Source organism: Frieseomelitta varia, unplaced genomic scaffold (assembly GCF_011392965.1).
Source record: "Frieseomelitta varia isolate USP_RPSP 00005682 unplaced genomic scaffold, Fvar_1.2 scaffold_683, whole genome shotgun sequence".
Taxonomy (NCBI): domain Eukaryota; kingdom Metazoa; phylum Arthropoda; class Insecta; order Hymenoptera; family Apidae; genus Frieseomelitta; species Frieseomelitta varia.
The window spans coordinates 88,825-113,926 of record NW_025110460.1 but is presented as its reverse complement, the minus strand read 5'-3'; the positions used below and the strand labels follow the sequence as shown (position 1 = coordinate 113,926).

The 25,102-nt window shown below is 33.4% G+C and overlaps 1 protein-coding gene across 1 annotated transcript in view; it reads right to left on the bottom strand.

The window, feature by feature from the left end:
- Nucleotides 1–15,750: 15,750 nt before the first annotated feature.
- Nucleotides 15,751–25,102, bottom strand: part of LOC122535224 (AT-rich interactive domain-containing protein 5B-like) — a 63,599-nt gene continuing 54,247 nt past the window's right edge. Inside the window, exon 2 of the mRNA XM_043666580.1 lies at nucleotides 15,751–16,056. Coding sequence (XP_043522515.1) covers nucleotides 15,751–16,056 — 306 coding nt within the window. The remainder of the gene's footprint in view (nucleotides 16,057–25,102) is intronic.

The window sequence follows — 25,102 nt, the reverse complement described above, 5'->3', positions numbered from 1 at the left end:
AAAATTATTTCAGACAAACAAATAAAACACTGTGTAGAAAATGAACTTTATAAATATATTTACATTTTATTTGAAATATTATCTTATCCAGCATTGCTCAGTTGTCGAATGAAGTCAATGACTTTTAAATAATGTTTCAACCAATAGAAAAAGAAAAGAACAGAAAAATTATTTCAGGCAAACAAACACAACCTATCACTCGATTCTCTACTTGTCCACCTAAAGGAAAAAATCAAACACCATTGGAACAACGAATGGAAAACCTTAGTGAAACCACGATTGTTAACCATCAAAAATGACTTCTACAAGAACGTAATACCACCCACTCTAAAAAGACGTGACCAAGTCGTAATGTCAAGAATAATAATAATCGAACATGCGAAAATAACACACAAATACATATTCACTGTGCAAACCGATTCTAACAATAGACCACGTCATACTATAATGCAAAGTATACCTACTGCTAAGAAAACAATTCTGAGTCAAGCCCACCCTAAAAGACAACCTAATGGACTGTGGAACATCGTCAAACCTGCTACAATATCTGAAACGCACCAAGATCTACAACAACATATAAAAAAAAATCCCTCCTTCTGATGTCGCTAATAACCCATGAAGTTGACGCGACAAAAAATAATTAATTTAAAAAAGAAAAATTGTGTAGAAAACAATCTTTATAAATATATTTACATTTTATTTGAAATATTATCTTACCCAGCATTGCTCGAGTTCAGATGAGCGAAGCAAGTCAAAAAAGTGTGGAAAATGAGTTTGTTATAAAAGTAGTAAATATAAATTACACTCGTTTTGGTATGGTCAAATATAACGTTGCATATATTTCGTTTCGCGTTGATAAAAAGTTGAAAATCAACAATGCATCGTAGTTGAATAATGGCTTTACGATTGGTTTACTGTTTACACAAGTTGTACTGCCATAATTACGAAACTACATTCTATTCTCAATTTAATTAATAATCGCAGAAAAGTGCAATTTCTGCAAAATTGTGAAATATTGCTGCTTTTGCCGGAAAGAAATTCCAAAGAGTGAAGAGGCAATTTGTTCACGATTGTTCAGAAAATACAGAAAGAAAGAAAAAAAAAAAAAAAAAGAAACAGAAATTTAACAACGCCGCTGGAAAATTAATGCGCGTATTTATCTTGAATTACACCGGGAGGAACTTGGTGAAAAGTTGTACGGTCGTACGAACGAACGGGAAAGAAAAGAAGGGGAAAAAAAAAAATTGGAAGCAACCTTTTTGAAATGGAGGTAGAAAAGTTCATATCCTCTTAAATTACTCGCATAAAAAGAGAGAGAGAGAGAGAGAGAGAGAGAGAGAGAACGAAAAAGGGAAAAAAGACGAAAAGAAAATGGCAAAAGGATTTTCCCTTTTTTTTTAAAAACAGAGAAAACGTCTCGAAGTTTTGATGAAAATACCGCGTGCATTAATGAATAAAATCTTCAAGCGTATCGAACGTGCGAGAAAAAGCGGCCGAGAAGAAAAACTCTCCGTGACATCGTGCGACTTGAAAATTATATATTCATACCTTGAAAATATTTATTGGCTCATTACTTGTAGTAGTTTCAACAACAAGCCGTTATAAAAACAAGTCGTCAATCCGATTAATTGTTTACGATTATTATTATTTCAGGACAGGTATCCTTTGCTTTATAAGATTCTGGATTTGAATTTAATGTTTGAAATTTGCTTTTTAACCCATTGAAAAACCAAGACTGTGCAATATTTCACTTTACTGCTGTTTCGAATTAATTCGCGTTATCAAGTTTTATTTCTTAAATGTTGGGATTACGAAATATTCATCGTTGTGTCTTCCAGATTTTGCAGTTTTATAAAATTTTAAAACTTGGTCGTTAATGGGTTAATTTACATCAAATTGATAAACAATAATTGATTTTTCTTCGTAGCGCTAGAAATATAACAAGGTAATAAAGAATTGTTTAAATAATCACGCGAAACGTACGATAGAATTATTAATTTAAAATTAAACGAAACTACAGTTGCCTAAACAGTCTACTTGAAATTGATTCCTAAATTTTTAATTGGAAGAAATATCAACAATTATTTTATGAACGCGTACGTAAGTCGAGATATCATCGATAATCGACGCTTTTCGCTTGTAGAGAAAATCGAAATGAAATCAAAGTCGGTATGGATGAAATCTGCAAGGAGATGAAAGGTTGCGAAATCACGCCAAATCTTTTCGGTGATGCGTTTTCTGGTCGTTTATGGTGACACATCGTTTTCTACACTCCACGCGGTGTCTCTTCCTCTTCCGTTTTTTCTCTTTCTTTCTTTTTTCTTTTTTAAGAATCATCGAGAATTTCGAACGAATGAAAAGCAAAAATAATTATTCAAATTCTTTTTCTGCCAATTAATGAGAACTTACAAGTTACTAATTACTCTTTTCTAACAACAAATCTATTTCCCATATTTCAATTGTAAATCTCGTTTTTAAACACGATCGATTTTTATTTTTATTAACATCGCAAATAAATTGATTTGTACATTATGAATATTTTGCAGTGTATAAATAGTCATGAATCTATTATGTAACATGCAACGTTGAAATTGTAACGAGACACTGCAATTAGACTGCAGATTTTTATGTAAATTCGTATTTTCGTAAAGCTAATTGGACAACTAAAAGCTAAGTAAAAGTTTATTTGATTCATTCAACGTTATTAGAAAATATTAAAACGAATGTGTGTACTATATTTTATTATATGTATTTTGTTATATATTTGTATATTGTTGTTCCTAGCGAATTTCAATTTGTTAAACGTAAGAAAATATTCATAAAGATTAAAACCAATTTAGAAATGTACATGGAAGCTGAAAGATATTTATTCAAAAACAACAGCTGCATCTGAATAATCAATTATTCATAGCTAAACGACGCGTACATATGCAAATTCATATTTTTATGAATACGCCTGAAGAACATTGTAGATTCTTTAAGCAGAAATTTATATTATTCATAAAAGCTATAATTTTACATATTTTATACATTTCAACGTGTTTTGTGCATTTCTATCCATTAAAATTTATGAATTTAATGAATTAAAATTTATTTAAAAACTACCACCGTATTACCATATTTAATAAAATTTATCTCGACGCGATACAGAGTTCACTGCGTTGCGTCGCACTGGAAAACTATATTTAACATCAATCATGTGTTTCATAATTTTTGAAGGAACAATTCAATTAACTTAAATAATTGCAATTGTTTGCTGAATGCGCAGTCTTTGCAATTCCACGAATTTCACCAGTGAAATGAAATCGCGATTACTCACGTTGCACAGCGCTAACGACATTTCTCAAATATTCTACAACAATGAAATACATTCGTGAGTGTATTGTGCGTGAAAGTTTGTACCTAATCGAACAGTCGAATCGCAGCAGGAAGCCGGAAAAGTGTGAAAATATTATGCCAACGACTTATCGTGAATCGACTGTGTGTCACGTATAATTGACATGATTGATGAACACGAGCAATGAAAATGGTTCGATTCATCTTGACTATCGGAGAGCAGAATGTTTATCCGACAGCTGCAGGGCGTTCCCGCTTTTAATTTATTCCAAAGGCCAGATAAAATCGTGGGTGACACGATTGCTCCTCCCGCCAATTCTCCGAATTGTCTTTCGAAAATATAACACGAACTTTGGAGAAATTGCTTTGGAAACAGTTCCCCCCCGTTGTCGTGCTTCGTCAACGTGTCAAGTTGAGAATTAAATTGTAATTTATGCGTGTGTGCGTGTTTATTGGGAAAAGAGTTAACAGAGTTGAAGATCAAATCGAAGATACAAAGCAACGTGACCAATCGTATTGACTTTATACTTTTATTGAAAATTATTCCTTCTGTTTATCAAATTCGACTGTTTGTCAATTTCACTTTGAAAATTGTCTTTTATAGTTAATTGTGATGTTAAATCTAATACTTTCGTTTAGCTGTTACATCCTATCGAATATCCTAGATTTATCAAATAATTTATTAATTAATTAAATATACAACTATACTGACTGTGAATATTCTAAAATTATCAATTGGTATGTCAAACTTGCCCGAAATAGAAATGAAACAAAAATTTGAAATAAACTCCCAGCAACGTTTCAATGATATACAGAGAAAATCTACGAAATATCTAAGGTCACGCTGTAATTCTTGCAACACTCATTAAAACGAATCTCTGCTGAAGTTTCTCTCCTCTGCTGCAAATTCGTATTCATAAAAATCCTCAGCCCGACAGTGTTACGTAATTCAAGTTTGTTAAGCCGATGCGATTTATTTTCGAATCTTGCAAGTTTTTAATTACGTGGAAACAATTGCGTCAAGTTTGTCAATGGGCTTGAGAGTAATCGACTCGAGGCTTGGAGAGCCTCGGCGGCGCAACAGTGGAGAAGCCGGGAGTTTAAATCAAAAGATTTATCGATCTTTCGCAGCACTCGATTCTAATTGAGAAGCAATGTAATAAACCTGATCAAACGAAGCTAATAGAAAAGGAAGGGGAAAGAAGGAAATGGATAATTTGCAAGAAGCAGTCTGAATACTTACGACAGTCTTGCAATCTTTTAAATTAATTCTTGCTTCTTCTTTTTTTTTTCTCTCTCTCTCTCGATTTCTCTCATTTTCTTTCGATCGATTAAATTCATAGTTATTGTGGGAATATATATCAAATCGCCATCGGCGATGAATTAACGCTCGTTTGCACGTGGCTCGAGCGTGTGTGCTGCGTTTTATAAAACTAACATTTAAAACCGGAGAATGCATTATTCATTACGTCATTTCTGCAGACAGTATTAGAACGTAACCTTGTGTCGAGCTCCGCTGATGCTTATTTCCACACACGCGCGCATACATATGTACACATGCGTGCAACAAAACAGTGTGTGCAGCTCGCTTGGAAAAATTTTAAATAATGAAGAACTATTTTCAAGTATTTGTTAATCGTTTCGTTCAGTTGATTATTTTCTACTTTGCAGCGTGATTTATATACATATTTCCTGTTTCTTAATTATTCTTTTTTTTTCATTATTATTTCTTTTTTTTTTTCATTTTTACAGCGTTTCAACCAATTAAATGAATTAGGAATTAAGATTGATTTTTTTTTCCCCCCTCTTTTTCCAAGTTTCAAATTTTCTTATATTCACGCGTTTGTTACGTAGCGTATAACGAACAGTTCGGAATAAATAACAAAGAGCATGACACGTATTGTAACAAGCATTAATAAATACTTAACGTGATAAATGTAACAAACGTTTAATATTTGATAATATTTATTAAATATTCGAAACGTATTTTATTATTTGTTTTTACATTTACTTGATAAATATTATATTTAGTAACGTTTATTGTATATCACGACAAATATTCTCAACTATATTCTCGCACTAATGATCTTTACACGATTCGTATATTTTATTTTCCTTCGATTGCCTCGCGATTTTATTTTTCAACGAGCAAACTACGACTCGAAGCGTTCTTATTCAAAAGAAGAAAAAGTTGTTCGAATTTTTCGCGATGCTTTCTTCTATATATATATATATATTGGCAACGTAGCAGCGTACAACGTTTGAAAAAGCTCTAAATAATAAAGGACGATTTTTTTCTTCTTGCACGATTCAAATTTGTTTCCCCATTTCGATTACACTTCAATTTTATTCCTCTTTCCAGATAGCCAACAAATAAACTGTAAATCAAAACTGTTTTCTTCTTCTTCTTTTTTTTTTCGAAGGAAGAAATGTTTTCAAATTTTTTCAACGATGGTCCCTTCTCTGAAGGGAATTTTTCTTTTTTTTTTTTTTTTNTTCGACGAAAAAAAAAAAAAAAAGAAAAAAAGAGGAAGGGAGCAACAAAAAGAAGGAAACGTAACCGCTTTTTACTCCGGTTTTGCTTCTCTATTTTAGTTTTAACAATCGCTGGATTACTCTTTCACGTAATCCGCGTAGATAAAACATTGTTTTCTCTGGTAAATTCCTTTTTTTTAAATCGAGGAATCAAATTGATTCTCTTACGTATATTGAATTAAACTTAACAACTGCAATAAAATAAAAGAATGTCATTTCACTTGTAGCATATATACATGTATCTTCTGTTGTGTAATTATCCGGTTTCAATTCGAGACGATAGATTTTTAAATTAATAATAAATAAAGAAATCTAAATTCAAAATCGAAACAAATTAAATTAAAATGATTTAAAATGTATTCATTTTTTGGAACTTGACAGTTTGATAATTGATAGTTAATAAATTCAAGTTCCAAAAATGAATATGATAGTTTGATTATTGATAGTTAATAAATTCATGTAAAAGAAAAAAAGAATTTGTTATAAATGATGTACAATACTCGTTCAACGTTAAAAGGATTTCTAATGAAATATATGAATTTATATTTTGAAATATTACTGGAAATATTCATTTGGCACTTGGGAAATGTCAACGATATCCTCCCATCCAGACAATTTTTCAGACCGTGAATAACCAAAACACACTTTCATTCTAAGAATTCCTAAATTTTAAACTTTGAATTACGAGCGACTCTATTATTAATTCGTACGAATAAATTGAATTTGATAATTACTTCGATCGATCTACCACACGATATTTATTTTCGAAGACGACGGAGAAAGTACATCATAATAAAACGTACAATTCGAAACGTACAAAATAATATTTTTCAAAACAACAATTTCGAACAATCGCTTTCTCGCACGAAAAATACCATCCGGAGAATGAAAACAACAACCGTGTCACTCCGCTAAATTCTTTTCCAAGCGGCGAGTCGAATTGATCTTCGACATGATCGACGCAGCTTGAATTAGAGTTAATAATCGCACAATAAAAGAATGCCATTTTACTCGAAGCGTGTATATCTGTATCTACGTTGTGTCAGCTATCCGGTTTCAAAAGTCATTTAAAATAATATTTCCAAGGCTGCATCCAATTTGTTGTTCTTACCCGGTGCCCGTGTGTGCAATAATACGGTCGTGATTGTGAGCACGGTGATTCGATTTAACAGTGGCTCTCTCTCTCTCTCTCTCTCTCTCTCTCTCTCTCGCGTGCACAGACGTTTATCGATTTAAAATAATAACGAACGCTATGTGTTTTTCCATTTACCAAAGTGCCCATTATGTCCCCCGCCATTACCGTGTGTGTATATATATATAATATAAAATAATATATATATATATATACATACACACGTACACGAACGACATTTTCCGATCTGACAACGCGATTTCTCTATACTTCCAATAAATACGATCGACCGTAAAATGTTTCGAGTAAAATTCAAAACTCTCCGCTTTTATAAAATTTAAACGGGAGAATATCGGAGTTGAGATTAACAGCAAAAAGAATTACGTGTGTATATATATATATGTACATACGTATGTGTTATCTGTAATTTTATATTAAATTTTTCTTTCTTTAGATTGAAAAAAAAAAGTAAATACGTTCCTTTCAAAGATTTTCAGCGATGGCGATTAAATACGATTAAAATAATAAAAAACAGAAGAGAATATCTCAATGTTGTAATAAAAGTTGAATCCTTTTTAAAAAGCTATCGTGCCGTTTCTTTCAAGATCACGAGCAAAAATCGTACGATTAAACATTCACAATGGAATACGCTCATTTGTGAAACGAAAGAGAAAAGAAGAAGAAAAGAAAAAGAAGCAAAGAGAGGGAGGGAAGGAAGGAGCACTATTTCAGCTTTGTAATTTAACTTGAACCTTCTGAAGGCTTGCGTAATATTTCCTTTAAAATCAAAACTAGAAATTAAACCGGAAATCAAGAGAAAATCTAGAATTAAAATTAAACTTAAAATTAAGACGGGAATTAAAATGAAAATTGGAGTGAAATTTAAAATTGAAATTGAAATTGAAATTACAGCTGAAAATAAAGTAAAAATATATATATATATACTAAAAACTGAAAGGCGAAAATAAAAATAGAGATAGAAAGTGTAAAATTAAATATTAAAGCAATAAAATAAAATAACATAAACATTGAAGGCAAAATAAAATAACATAAAATAAATGTGTAAAGATTGGGTGAAAAAAGAAGTTAGATAAATTAAAGTAAAGATTAAAATCAAAATAATAATAACAGTGACGTAGGATAAAGAAAAGAAAATATAAAGTAGGTTTATTAAGAAATAATACTGATAAGAAAAAAACTGTATAAGTAAAATTACGACGGAGAATACACACATACACACACACATACACACACAGACGTGCACACATACACGATACATGTATTATTGAAATCGCAATTACACGTGCAAGCAGGTTATTTAAATAATTCATAACGCTCATTTATAGAATGATGTTTGCGGAATTATATTCCGTTTTTTTCTTTTTCTTATCGCGAATTCCACGTTGGCAAATATATGATACGAGAGAATTATTTATTCGCTGGAGAAGAAGTTACATTCGCTCACACAACTTTCCCGGACGTGCTGCATATTTAATTAGCTCAGCAATTCGACTAACTAAATACAGTTTTGACTGTTCGTGACTTTTCCAATTAGTAAATGAGAGTGGAATCTGTTGTTAGTGCAAAAACGAATAATATTAGTTTTCCTTCCTTTCTCTCTCTCTCTCTCTCTTTCTTTCATATATATTTCGTTACTATTAATATACACATGTACATCAATTTTATCGTAAATCGATAAATATATTTCCCGAAGATTCCTCGACGAGCTAAATTTAGATCTTTCGAGCTCGAAAAACATTTTAATGTCTTTCTCCATCAGCTCGTTAATTAAAAATTAGAAAGTTTCACGATTATTTTTGTTGATTCATCGACAAATATCTTTTACCGCACGTATCTCGGCTTGTTAATATCACTATTTCAATTAGTATCAGCAGTACTATTTCATAATTGAAAAGAGCAATATTCCCGAACAATTCCCCGAGAAAACCGATTTTGAAAAACTCGCTAGATGAACTCTTTCACAGGACTTAAATTCCATTGATTTTCTGAAATTTCTTTTGACGTGCGAATTCCAAATAAATTTCGAGTACGAATCCATCACGCGAGAATGTTTCCTGTTTGAAAGGGGAAGAGATTCCAATAATTTTGTGAAAGCTTGTAGCTGTATAGCAGCAGAAAAAAAAAAAGAGATAAAGAATCTCGTCAATCAAAGACTCGATCGTTAACCAAAGCTGACGACTGTCTGAAATGTCTGTGAATTTTTGAATTTTTGAAATCGAATTTCCACTTCTTCTTCTTGCTCCATAGTGCGCGACGTTTTCGAGCTAACCAGCTTGTAAACAGTGAAAATGACGAGCGAAGGGGTGCGCTTAATTGACAATGTCTCGATAGTGGAACAGGCCAACCCCTAAAATCCACCCTAACATCCAACGAGGGATTTCGCTTGTGTCCTGCAGACCCCACCTTGAAGACCATTTTTACATCTGCCACTCTGCTACTTTACAAGCCCCTGCCTCTATTAACCTCTCTCCTCTCTATCCTTTAAACCTAGCCCCATTTTGCATATCTCTTTTCTAACATTTTCGCAAACTGCGCGAGGCAGCGTGCATTTAACCTCTTGCGCTGGAATTTTTTTATACCAAAATGGCAATATTCTCTCTTTTTCTTCTCAGTTTTAAGTATATCTAAGTATAGGCAAAACAAGTAATAAATTTATTGCTTCTCGATAATTTCTATCGAGTGATATCGTACCGACGAGTTCGAAAAGAAAGCGACGAATTATTGTACACGGTTTGGTCGCTCGTTATGGTCCGCAATCAATTGCCAGCGCAAGTGATTAAGTAACAGAGCGTCGTCCAAATTATCACGAAACAATTGCTATTAAAAATCTGTGGAAGAATTTAAATAATTTAGAATTTGATCTCGTGGAGCGCAAGATAATGGTAGGAATCATTAATAAAACGTTAATCTTTTTATAACTCCGCTTTCGTAATATTTATAATATTTGGTACTTAAATCGTCATTTATCAAGAGGGATAATGGGTATCATCCAGTAAGATACAATTATCGACGTAAATGTTAATCCTCAAATTCTCTCGAACGTTACACGTAAATTTTCACTCGAACCGTAATTAATCGCGAGAAACAATTGTAAAATAAACAAAAAAATATCGATTCGATCAGCAAAATATCAATCTTCGAATAATTATCAAATTCTCCCGAACCTGTAAATTCCTCATGTTCTATGCAAATTTCTATCATTTATCTTCAAATGAAATTCATCGATAAGGTCACAATGTAATATCGAGTACGTTTCAAATTAACGCGTTAGTTGTATTATATTCTATTACTCGCGCTTTTATAGCCGGAAGCAAAGGAAGACGGGAAATGAATTATAAGTATGGAACTCGGCAGAATTTCAGAGAAAAACTCAAACGAGGGAGAGAGAGAGAGAGAGAGATGAGCAAAAAAATAATGAGAATGCAAATATGGTTTTGAATAAAATCCGGCAAGTATGAAAGCCACGGGAACAACATACAGATCTGCATCTACTGCCTTCTACCCTTTTTTTTCCCCTCCTCCTCCCCTCCCACCCTTCTTCTTTTGCCAGCAAAATTGCGTTAAGCGTTCGTTGTGTAAACGATGTAAGCGTAATACTTCTATAATCGCAAAAAATTCCACGCTACGATATTTTTATAACGCGAGCTCGTAAATTTCTTTTTATCTCTCTATTTCTATCTCTGTCTCCCGCGACCAGCATTTATTTGTCCTTCCTTTTTCCTTCTTTTTTTCCTTTTTTTTTTTTTTTTTTTTTTTTCTTCTAATTATCTCGCCGCACACTATTACCAATCGTGTGTCTTCATTTCGCATTTTCTCAAATAAACACGAAAACACCGTCTTACAACGCAATTTTATCGCCAGTCCTTTTTTCGATTAATTTGATTGTATTTTGCCAAGAGGAAGAACAAACACTGCTGGTTAAGCTGAAATGGTTATTTGATTTAATTTATTACATTTATTTTACACGTTGTTTGAGTCTACAGGTATGTTCAATGTATGTTTCGATTATATATTTCTTTGGATGAACTCGAAATACTTCTTTGAAACATTAAACAAATATTTCTCTCCTTATATACGTGCAATCGGGTATTTAATGAAATTTTAATTTAATTATATTGAACAAGTACGATAGTGCATGCACGAATGCAAATACTCTATTCTAAAACTATAAATATTCAATTACATTCGCATAGAAAATATTCTTAAGCGAAAATTTACATACGCGAAAACGCGACGTGACACGTGAATTCAAGAGGATATTATATCGCGAGTGCTCTGTGTTCGTTCAAGAAAATTATCGAGTCTCAATTAAATTATCGAGTGAGCATTGCGTTCCACGGCGCAACAAAAATTCGATAACACCGATTACTCGTTTTTTTTTTTCCCCTCCCTGCCGCACGTTCCTCTATTAGCAGGGGAAAATAAATCTGTATTTTGTTTCGCGAACGTGCCTCGAAAATTCCATAAATTTTTCGAGTCCACGTCATTCATTTTTCGTTTCATGCTCCTGTTCTCTTTCCTCTCTCCTCTTTTCTCCCAATTTTTGTTTCATTCACGACCGAATTAATCGGGGCTAAAATATCACCTTGAATAGCGAACAATCCGCTTTTTATTTCAAATTACGCGCGTCACTTCAAAAACTGAAATATCTCATATTAGTTTCTGAATTTTGAAAATGGTGCTTTACTCGAAGGATGAGAATATTCCAGAGATTCCATCTTGAAATATTTATCACGTGTTTATTTCAAATCTGTCTCAATCATATTATTGAGAAGAAGAAGAAGAAGAAGATATACAAGTGTACAAGAGAATACAAACATTTTATTGATTTTAAATTTTCCCTTCGTCCACTTTTATAAATAAAAAAAAAAAAACATTTCAAACGCACAAAACAAAATACAAGATTTAAATATTTCACTTCGTCCTCTTTCACGTTCACGCGAGATAAATATTATTTTATTCGCGAGAATTCTATTCTCCTATTTAAATCACTATTCTATTGAAACCACAAAACATCTTCTCAAAAGATACTTCAAGCAGCGTTCACACAATTGAAAATAAACTGTTCCTTTCCAAATTTTATCCCTGTCCTCTCTCCGTAATTATTAATCATTTTACACAAATACTATACACGTGCAGACATTTGTCGATTTGCATAACAATCTTCTTTCTGAATATTTATAAACCCGCTTCATAATGCAATTTAGTACTAGAAACAAAAGCTAGAAAGTTTTATCCAAAGCTAATTGTAGAGTTCACAGACTTGTCTCTGTGTTTCTCTCTCTCTCTTTTTTTCTGTCTCCGTTTTAGTTTTGCTTCGACATTCGAAACGCCGTGGACGGCTGGCGGATACGATATTTCGTAATTAATATGGCCAGATGGGAAGCCACGGTGGATGAGGAGGACTCGAGGAATCAAAAGCGAGCTCACAAAAGGAAACGGTCGTTAAAGAAGGGGCCTATTAGCATGTCGTTAGCATAATACAAGGTGAATTTGATTCCGAGTACACGAATGTGCCCCGAACGCTATCACGGCCGTGGTAATCGCGTTATTATAAGACAGATTAATTTTAGTTAAATTGTAGCTTTTGATCGTTGTCGCTGGAAATAATCGCTCCGGCTCCGATGCGATACGCGAAACTAACTCCGTGGATAATTTTCGTTATCATTTGTCGTATAATGCGTTATTTGTATTATTTGCATTGTACGTTGAATTAATCTCGTTGAAACGAAAAAAGACGAAGGAGAAAATAAAAAAGAAAAGAAGAAAAAAAACATCCCAGAGAGGTTTTTAATTGTGGACGTGCAAATGAAGTTGAAACGATACGTGAAACCGGCCCAAAGATAATACACCATTTGTACATTATATTAAATTAACTTCATTAAGATGAAAAACAAGAGAAACTCTTGCAGTATAATTAAATTTAAATAATAGACGAAACTGAGCCTAGGATAATACACCATTTGTACACTGTGTTAAATTAATTCCGTGAAAATAAAACACATGGAAGGAAAAATAAAAGGAGAAGAGAAATTTTTCGAGGAATATTTCTCAAAATGCCTTGAGGAATTCAAATAAGAATTCCCTGCAATCGCGTAACGTTTATGCTATCGTTGTTTAATCAGGGAGCTCATGGAGTTTCAAAAATCGCGAGGGACTCGTTAAAATTGTTTTACATCGTAACAAAAATTACGAGACGAAGTCAGAAATTAGTGAAATAAGACAAATTTCAACGATGTAATAAATCGTAAAATAATTGTAAAATTATATTAAATTATAAAAATTATATTATATTATAATTATTTGTAAAAATATTATATTTATAAAAATTATATTATATTATAATTATTGATAAAAATATTATATTTATAAAAATTATATTATATTATAATTATTGATAAAAATATTATATTTATTATAAAAATTATATTAAATTATACTAAATTATTAATCACACTAAATTATAGTAAAATTATACTAGAGAAACATCGACTAAATTCAAACTTCAAAAGAACGAAATTTCGTACAAAGGACGACCCATCGTCGTCGCTTTTGTATGAAAAATTACAAGGCTGTATTATTTCGTGGCTCTTCTTAAACGTCGCCTCGCTCTGATTATATGTTCAATTAAATGCCGTGCTTTATATATTTTAAACTTAGAAGGCAAAAGATTGCTTATTATCTTATCTGGGGCAATTAACTCGAATAAAAGATTACGCCCGAGTAATTCGCGCTCTCGGCTTCTATCGCGAAACGAGATTAACTTTTCTACGTACTTCTTCTTCCCTCTGCCGTGAGATTTTCTATTTTACCATTTTACTTTTGAATCACGCTCACGTATCTCTCTCTGCGTACCTCTGTGTATCTTACACACACACACACACACACGCGCGCGCGCGCGCGCGCACGTCTGACTGGTTACTTTCGCAATATAAAGTCACAATGTAACAAACGCGGTTGATTTATCGGCTTAAAATATTACTTTCTATTTTCACAGCGCGTATAACTATTCACGCTCCTCCCCCCTCCCCCTCCCCCTCCCTCCTCCCTCCTCCGGCCGATATCGCCCGTGAATCGAGATTGCTTCCCTCTAATTTATATTACATTTCCATTAAATGACGAGAGCGACCGAATAAGCAATCCGTTTGATTCACTGTGTGCGCGCATGTGTGTGTGTGTGTTTGTGTGTGCTCGAAAGCGTTACTTTCTATCTTTTGTGATTGCGAGTACACATGTAGCGTGAATTCTTATCTACTTCCGACACACCGTGTATGACTTGAAGATCACAGAGGAAAGATATGACGAGACACAATTTTCGTTCGTTCTCCCACTTTTGTCTCAATAGTCACGATTAAATATTCATGTGACTAAATCAGTATTAAATTCTGACGAACACACGGACAGCTAGAATGAAAGTCTGTCTTGTCTGTTGAATATATACATAGATACGTATATCGATCTATTGCTGTGTTACATTCCTTTCAATATCAAAATAAGAGAAATTAATTTTAATTTTAAATGATTAATAACATCCATGTTAATAGAACTGATGTAACTTAATGAATTTGAGGCTTGTTCAATATGACAAACGAGAAATATCAATCATCCATCGCGAAATATATTGCAGATTTATTATCTTACTTGAAAGATCATTCCTTTATTTTCTAACTATTTCGAGTTTTACTTATATTTCTCTCGTGTGGCCTTCACACAGAAGGAGGAACGAAAAATGTATCTTATCGTGTCTTTCTCTCTAAAAAAAAATACTCTCGACATATGAGCCATTCAAAAATCGCATTGATCCACTCCATAAATTAAAAAGTAAGTAAACGCTAATACTGTAAATTTCTAATCTGTTTAAATTTACCTTCGAACTTACTACTGTCGTTCCAACGATGAACGAATTTATAAAAGGAAATTATTTGCTTATTTAAAAGATCGAATATTAAACGTGTACTTACATAATCAAACTAAGGAATTAATAAATTATTCGCTCCTCTTACGTGTAATGTAAGACTTTGAAAAAAATCTGGAGTTGAATTTATAATTGAAGCAAATCATTTATTTCTCAAGAATCGAAATTACAAATCGAACTTGCTTTTTATAAAAGCTGAATATTAACAATCTTCCAAAAACAGATTAAGATAGAATCGAAACTTACGAAAGTAAATCATCTCTCTTTCTATATATATATATATATATAGAAAGTATATATGTAAAATATACATATAAAACTTAAATTTATAGAGAGACTGAAAGACCTGAATGTTAATCATCCACTTCTACTACTCTTCTAATAAGATTATAATAAGAAATCAGCATTGACTGGAAGTTCTAAACTACTAGAGCCGAGTACAGCAGAACTGATTGTCCGCTTACATAATAAACACAAGAAATCGCTAAAAAGTTGCAAAAAAGTCGAACACGATTCTTGAGAACGACTTGCGTAACGAGATTATCTACTATTGGAATAAGAAAACCCAAAAAAAAAAAAAAAAAAAAAAGAAACAAAACATCACGACTTGAATTCATAACGCCAAGAGATCTGAGTCACTAATTGATTATGATCGTCTCTGATAAAGTTACGCAATTACTAAAAACTGAGGTCGAGCTTCTAGAAAGCTAGAACGTCTGACGCAAGAACTTTTAAAGAAGAAAAAAAAAAAAAAATCGGAAACCGAAATAAAATCAGTCAGTCGCTAAATGCTGATTGAAAAAAGTCAAGATCAATGCAAGAGGCTCGCATAGACGGTCTGAAATTCGGAGTTGAAAGCACTCACCTCTCCGTGTGTGTCCCTTCGTCCATCCGGGGTGTTCTCCGGCAAGAAGTACAGCCGTAGAGAAGCCAGGGGCTGGTTCGGGCCCCGGCTGTCCATCCACAGCAGCTGAAGTTCACCGATGCTGACGAGGTCGGCATCGCTCCACAGTTTCGTCAGGAAGAAGCTCCCAAGACGAAGTACACGACCGTTTCCTATTCGAACTGCTTTGTAGAACGTGTACGGACCGTGGCTGAAGCAAGCACCGCCCAATAACTGCAACAGAAATTCGCCGTTTCGAAGCTTAATTGAAGTCGAATCTTCTCTCCACCACCTGGCGAATCACGCCGTAATTTCTAGATAGGTTTTAAAGACGCGTCTAATAGACTGTTCACGTCTGGACGAACCTGTTTTGTTTCGTACGAGCTCGGAAGGTCCCGGCGTGGCACGAACGACTGACTGAAATTTTCTTTTGCAACGCGCAGTTTCGGCGACCTCTCTCGCTTCCGGCAACTCGCGAATGTGAGCTCGGATGTGTTTACGAAGTGATATTACGTCTCGCGGCAAGTGTTAGAAAAACGTTCGAGAGGAGATTTGGGAGAGAGGTGGGGAAAGTTTTGGTTTTGAATGAAAGGTGACTGGTGAATGATGTTTTCGCGGATTTCTGACGAACATATTGAGAGAAGAACGTACAGGATATTTGAAATACAATACTCGTTATATATAAATAACACAAATGAGAATTAATAAAAACGATAAGCGCGATACTCGTTACAAATTAGTTAAATATCTGTTATAATACTCGATGTATAATAAACTAATATAATACAAACAAAATATAATTGTGATAATAAATAAATAATTATATTAGTGAAAATAATATATATTATTTATACATTATTTGTATTATATATTAATAATATACATTAGTGAAAATAAATAATTATATTTAGAGAAATATAATTGTGATAATAAATAAATAATTATATTACTGAAAATAATATATATTATATATTAATAATATATATTAGTGAAAATAATTATATTTAGAGAAATATAATTGTGATAATAAATAAATAATTATATTAGTGAAAATAATATATATTATTTATACATATATATATTATATATTAATAATATGTATTAGTGAAAATAAATAATTATATTTAGAGAAATATAATTGTGATAATAAATAACAGAATATGAATTTTTAATTCGGAAAACATGTGTATATAATCGTAATTACAATTATAAAAATATATTATATAACGGAGTATGTATCGTGCGATAATATCTCACCATATCGCGTACAGTTGTGTACGTTAATCCATTTTTCATGGGCCAGGCTGTGTCTCAGTCTGACACTTAAATTAAATAGAAGAAATTATTTTCGAAATTTAATTGAATCTGGTTTTAATCTTCTGCGAGGTCTAATAAGCAAGAATACGGCTGGCAGTGAAACGAAACATTGGAGTGGCTTTAAGGCTGTGGTGTCGAGTATGCTTATTTGTAAGCCGTCAGTTCAGTTTTATGGATGTTCGTCAAGTGAAACAAGTCGTTAGATGACTCATATCCCACGCCAGCGGCCCTCATTTGTAACAATGTGCTCCTTTAAAAAAGCACATGCTTTAGAAAACATCTTTCTTGGTATACGTGAATACCACCGTTTTATTCTCACCAGGAAGTTGAAAATCATTCTCAGTTCTTTTGATACCATGTAGTTTTGATACGTAGCGAAACGACCAAATCCTAGTTTTAAACATAGATGTAATTTTTGATAGAAATTTTATAAATTTCTGTACAACTATTCGTTTTTTTTTTGTTTCTATCTATCGAAATTTTATAAATCTGGAATTTAAGAGGATTTTCTTTATAAAAATTTTACGGGCTTGCAAGTTAATTTTTTACGATAATTTCGAAATGATTTTGAAATTTAGTCGGAATGATTTTGAAATTTTAAAGATTCTACGAATTTGCATCTTTAGAAATTTAAATTATCATTTGTAAAATGCACACGTAAACTCTTGTATTTTTTATTTACCCGTGTATGTAAACGTTACTTGAACCTTTCTTACAATTTTAAAATTACTTTTTGTCATACAGCTTGTTTCATTCTGACGTCGTTAGTTTTCCAATGTTAAAGATCTCCCTCCCCCCTTTCAAATAAATTTACAACACTTCAATTACGATGGCTAATTACGAAATTTTAACTTTAATCGGTTGACGTTCATTAATAAACCTTGAGCTCATTTGCGAGACTGAATAGAAAACGATATAGCGTGTTTAAACTCGGATAACGTGGAAACTAATGAAGGTAAAGTAATAAATTTTCCAAGGAAGATTCAAAATGGCTTCTCGTACAGTCCGTGACACGAATATCGCTTCTCTCTCGAAGCAGCACACAGAAACACTTCTCGGTTCACTCGGTTTGAAAATGAAATCTTCTTTGAGACGAATATACTTCGAAAATACAATCCTTACGTGCAATCCTTTATATAAATTTCACGTCACTTTTGGAACATTTGAAAATATAGATGAAAACTTCGAAAATAAAAATCCTTTCTAAAACAATATATGTACGTGCTTCGAAAATACATCGACTGTAAACCTTTATATAAATTTTATGTCACTTTTGGAATAGTATGGATTATCAATACGATCTCTCCTCTCTCTCTCTCTCTCTCTCTCTCACCCTCTTTCTCTCTCATCTGTCGTATCGGTTATTTATACATGTGACATTTAAAAATGAGCTTCTAAAAAAGAAAAGTCATACTCCGATAAGAACTGATTACTTTTATCGAGCAAATCGCAAACACACGTCGACTAAAATATAACGGACAATTTCAATGACTATACACTTATTTATGTACCACAAGTTATCTTTTTATTAAGTATTAATGATAATGTATTAGGTATATTTGTCATCAATTTTAATTTTGTTTAATAAAACACTGCCCATCGAAGAATAAAATACAGATACTTTTTATCGTTCTTCGAAACTACGTTTCATTCCTTTCTTTTCTTTTTTCTCTGGCAATATTTAAGGTTTTCTCTTTAAAAATGAAAAAGTCATTCGAATTTTTAACGAAAAATATTCGATACATTAAACATTTTATTCTTCGTAGTATTTTACGACGATCGGAATAAATCGTGTCGAGTAGATGACGTAATAGTTTCAATTATATCTCTTCGTTTTATCTAATCTCGTTGACACGATGAATTTCTATTTGATTCATTAGTATGTATTATTTTCTGTATTTATCTTTCCATAATCAAAATTTCATGTACTTACGAGGTAGAAGGATTGTTAATTACAATTGTAGATCAATATACCGTATTGACTTTCAATTAATTAATTTAATATCGTATTGATGAAATATACTAACGAAACGATAGTAAGCAAATAAAATGAACTTGTCAAAGTGTGAACACATTATATGAATATGTAATTTCTAAATTACATGATGTTATAGAATAAAATTATTACCATTAAGTCTGATTCTTCTGTTTATTAATCACAAATTATCACTCAGTTTTATCATGAAAATCCAAAAATGTTAAACAAATGAACGACCTCTTTTAAAAAATTATCTATATGGATGCAAATTACAATTGCAAATTCTAATTGCGCCTAACTTTAATTGTAAATTTTTATCTAATATTTAATATTTTAATATTTTATTCAATATTTTAATATTTTACTTAATATTTTTATCTAATATTTAATATTTTAATATTTTTTAAATATTTATTTAATATTTTTATCTAATATTTAATATTTTAATATTTCTTAAATATTTATTTAATATTTTTATCTAATATTTAATATTTTAATATTTTTTTAATATCTATTTAATATTTTTATCTAATATTTAATATTTTAATATTTTATTTAATAAATAACTAGCTTGTAAAACTATATTTTATTTAATAAATAACACCTTGTAAAACTATATTTCTGCATTAAATTAATTAAATTAATTAATTTAATTAATTCAGTAATATTAAAATCATATTGCTGAATTAAATCGTAGAAAAATGTGCTGCAGCGTATAAAAATCGACAGTGACGCGATCCAAAGATTTTTCGTTCGCGCAATTTCTAACTCCACCAAACAACGGAGCGTGAAAAATTTGAAATGAACGTCACCTTGAAAGCTCGGAAATATTAAACGAACCAACCGAGCCGCGGCATAATCCGAGATTTTCGTTTCATCCTTTGAAAAAAGAGAGACGAGGAAACAAATCGTCGCTGTTATCAGCACGACGAGGAAAAAGAGAGATTTTATTATTTTAACGGGAAGGTGGTGGTGGAAGAGAAAAAGGGAAGAACGAAGAAATTCGATAAACGAAGAATGCACGGTGCATGTACAGTCCTGTGCATAACTCTCGATGAGCTTCCTGCGCGAGCAGCAAAGCGAGCAACGACTTCGCATTCATGTCTTTTATGCCTTCTCCCTCCCCCACCTTCCAATCGTTCTCTCCTTTTCTCTCTGTTTCTCTCCTGCTCGCTCGCGAGCGCGTTCAGTTTCTTTTCTTCGTCCTCTCTATCGCCTCTTTTTTTTTTTTTCTTTTCACCAAGATTCAACCGTCAACGTGCGTGATTAACGAAGCACGCGAGGGCAGCGATGCGGTTCCGTGCAATCCCGAATGCAGGAGTGCATCACGCGCATCAATTACGCGGGATCGGCGCCGAAAAGTGAATTTTTCGCGCTACCTGTACCTCGTGCGAGCACTGCCCCCAAGGCGATTAAACAAAATTAACCGTTAATTGCTAATTACACGTGTGTCGGGTAATTTCGAAGATATCCGACGCAGACTTACTCGCGGAGAGTAAGTATGTATTATAGATACATACGTACATGTCAGGTTAGCGTACGTGAAATGAAATGCACGTAGGTTTGGCTGAAGTTCGAAACTGCCGGCGAGGCCATTTGCCAATTTTCATTCGCATCAATTAACAATTGTAGTTGAAAAATCATGTGTAGCTCGCGTGAAGGAAATCGCGTTAACGAAGATGAGACTGATTGTGAAAATTGCTGAAAATATACATTTATGTTTGTTCGTTTGGGACAGACTTTGATTTTCAAAGAGATGTCCTTGAAATAATAAAATATGAAATAATATAATGAATAGATATAGTATATAATAGACATGAAATTGATACAAAAAGTAATATATAATAGAATGTAACTTTGCGTTAAATTTGAAAGTTCGAAGTACTTGAACAATTATTAAATAATTGAAACTCTCCTTAAAAGAGCAAAAAAAAACAGCTTGCTCTATAACATCGAACGAACCAATTTCCAACTAATAAATAAATGGCAAATTTATCTAAAAAAAAAAAGGCACAGAATCAATTTCTACGCCTATTTATCGCTAATTTAAATAACCCTATCTTGTACAATAATTCATATCTCCTGTATCAAAATTTCTCCATATACATATATAGAGTATATCTTCGTAACTCCTTTATGGCGCACGTTAGACGATAAAAAAAATTCCATCCCCCGTCACTTATCTGTCTTTCACTAAAAGTGAACTGAAAAGCTTTTACGGGAATGACCTTTTCTGAAAAATCGGGGAGGGAGGGGGGAGGGTGAATGGGTCCGGTTTCTATATCTCCCGGGCGGAAGTTTTCCTAAATTTGATATTTCATTTGGCTAAGTACGTTTCCTTGCTCGTAACGCGCTGCTTCAATTATACCGTTCAATTAAATTATGCAAGAAATTTAAGCATTCCGTTCACGTATGACGTAGGAATGGGACAGCGGAGGGGGGAGGGGGCGAAAATACAGCGAAGCGAGCGAAACTTGGTTAAAAAGTTCTGGGTCCACAAGGCGCATTTCTAAAATACGTCTCACAGTGGAAAATTAAATTGCGCTCGGCAATGGATAAGATTAGATGTATGTTTAATTTATATTAGCCGTGCGTGCATATATATAAAACTTGTACATACATATATACGCGTATGATATGTGTTTTTTCACAAAGTGGTTTTCAGCCACGTGCGCACAAAGCTACAAAGCATCCTTTTGCGTTTAACGGCATTTGCATTCCGGGATTCCGTGCGCATATCTCTTTGATTGATATCGCGATAATACGAAAATCATTTCAACTGGCGAAGAAACGAATGAATCTCGTTGCCCGAGGTCGCGTTTTTCACCGGCGGCCTTTTCGTGTGTGTTTGCTCGCCGCGCGCTTTTTCACGTGCTAACGGGAATCCTTGGATCCTTGTATGTTATTACAATTATCTAACAGTGTCTCGGTCACGATAGATGGAACATTGAAGTTGCACGTCGACGTTTATTGCGAGGCGAAAGCATCGCAAACAGTATCGTTGAGTCATAAATAACCAGTGACTTCTGTTGCATTAAAATTCTAGTTACGTAATTTGACTTTGTATCTTGTATTTCCTGCGACAGAAGATTAGTAATAAAATCCAATTACTTAATCGAACGTATATCGCTATAATTTTCTTTAAATATCTGAATAAAATAATGGTAGCAATTTTTTTTAATACCTCGAAGCAAAATATCTTTCTTCCTAAATAGAATAATATTAATAACCCCAAAAAATATTAATACTCTAATTAATAGTATTTAATTTCTCTGACTTGCATAACTGAAATAATATTAACAATCCACACTCTACAACTAATTTCTATCAATACCCGAAGCAAATATCTCCCGAAATATCTTCCAAATACAATCGCTGTAATTTTCTTCCCAACGATTTAAACACCTAAAGCGAAATACCTTTCGCTCGTCGAATGTCGAGGGTGGCGCGAATTCGACAACAATTCCACGACGAGACTTCGTTCGAGAATTTTTATAACGCGAAGCGAGGTATTCACTAGTTGCATTATGCAGCCGTTAGTTAATACAAATTGAAGCATCTCCGCGTATCGAATTGCAAATGCGATGTCCCGGGCTTTCACGGCAATGAAAAAGATTGCCATCGTAATTCAGAATATCCAATAGCAACCGAGTGAAAAAGAAAAATGCGGCGCCCCATCCTCCTCCGTGTCCCTCTTTGCTTAACTCGGACTCGATAGACGCGTCGACTTTCCAGCCAGATCTTGCCCGTTTCTTCCTATCCTTTATTTACACGCTCGATTTCAAATCGAACGGATTTTCGGTGTAAAACCGACATAGGGATATCTTACGACTTATCTTTTCGACCTTCTTTTTTTTTTTTAGGACTTATCGTTCTAACAGAATGAAACAAAAATACTGTTATCAGCAAACTGCGGATATTTAGGGAAAATTGATTGACTTTTGTAAATATAATTTAAGAACTAATTTAAATAAAAACATTGCATTACATAACGTGTTATAAATTGTTACGTACGAAATGATTTATTACTATTAAATTAACGTGCCCATTTGCGCTTGATCAATTTTATATATTTCCAATAATAAACATCTCGTAATCTCCACGTGTCTGTTTTAAATTGGTCTTAAATTTCACCAACGTAATCGTGACACACATACATGCATTACATCTGTGATGATTTATAAAACATGAATGTTTCTCTTTGTGCTAAATGATCAAAGTTCACAACTGTACGGCTCTATACTCCGTCCAAATGTAGAATAGAGGAGAATAGTATTTAATTGCGATTCACAATGCATGTATACACAGTAATGTTAGAAGCGGTTGTGTAAAAATACACAATTACTTCGTTAACTCTCTCTAATGCCTCAATAGCACGGCTATTTTCTACGATTGCATCGAGTTTAATTGCCCGGTAAGTTAACCTAATAATAATCTATCCTTCTGATATATTCTACTCCTCTGAACTGAACATATTTTCATTCGAACGCAATAATGGATGAGAATGACAATTTTGTGATACAATGTTGGTTCGATATTAGCGAGTCTAGTAATAATCTATTCTTTAGATATGTTCCTACATATTTCCTTGAACTGAATGCATACACGATTCCTTTCTATTTTAGATACGCATCTATAACAGAATCGTGATTTCATATAATATTAGTTAAATACTAAGTTGTATTGAATATCAGCTTCAAATATTACGTTCTCACAATTCCGAGTGATTCTCAATGATCTTTCATGCAAGATACAGTAATTAAATACCTAAATCATTAATCTAAAAATTATTCTTTTGTTAATAATTAAATCATTAGGTTAACAGATTTCAATAAATATTTTTCACCTCTCTACAGAGTATGTCTATCATGAATCGAATTCAAAAATGATTTTACATATACAGACGCATTGATTCTAGTATTCGCTAAAAACATCAACAGAATCCTAAAAATAATACATTTCGAACACAATGCGTATAACCAAATACAAGGATAGACTAAGCCGATATTTATTAAACAATTTTTCCATTTTTTTTTTTTTAATTCATTCGTCCAAATACCAGCCTGAAAATCATTCGAGCTCCAAGTTAGCAACGACTGGGAAAAAAAGAAAAAAGAAAAGAAAAAGAAAAAAAGAAAAACGAACCTATGGAGCGAGGAAGAGGGGGAGGAAAAAATGCATTAGAACCAATCAATTACAGGGAATGAAAAACGATCAGGCACGATACGAGGGGCACATTCTCGCTGTCAATCGAGCAGTCAGTTACATAATTGAATCAATAAACGCGGAACGATAGCCATTGGATGAGCGCCACTGCCATAACTATTTCCAATGTTTTAAGGGTACAGTCGCCGGCAAGAGTTTCTCGCCGATCAAGACACAGGCCTCCGGCTCCCGGCCACCAATGGTATTTATAGCGTTAATCTCGTTTCTCCGCTACAGCTGCATCGGCCTCTGCGAACCCCCAACGCCATTGATATCGCAATTGCATCTACCGGCCCTCCTTTTTTTCCCTCCTTTCCCTCTTTTTCTTTCTTTTTTTCTCTTTCTTCTCCTCCTCCTCCCCACCATCGCACCCTGCGTTCCCCCCACTCCGCTCCGCCGTCGTCGCCTCTTCTCCCTCTTACCTTTTCCGCTACCCCTACCCCGCCAGTTTAAAAACGTTCTATACGTGTCCCGCGTAGTCACTTGGTTGCCTGTGCATGGATTTTCGTGGCGCGTTTCTGCCTTCATTATTTACCCGCACACACACTCCAATTACCATCGCCGCGCGTACCGGCCCTGCCAAATATTTTCTCCACCGGCATCGGGAACGACAGGCGCATGTATTATTCAGCGTCCGTTGTCGATGCCTCGTTCGAGCACATTTTATCCGTGTACACACACGGAACGTTACGATCGGTTTATTATTTATGCTCGTTGTCAGTCATGACCAGTGGCGCTCAACGTGTTAATTCACTCTAGGATTCTAGAGGGGGGGGGGGG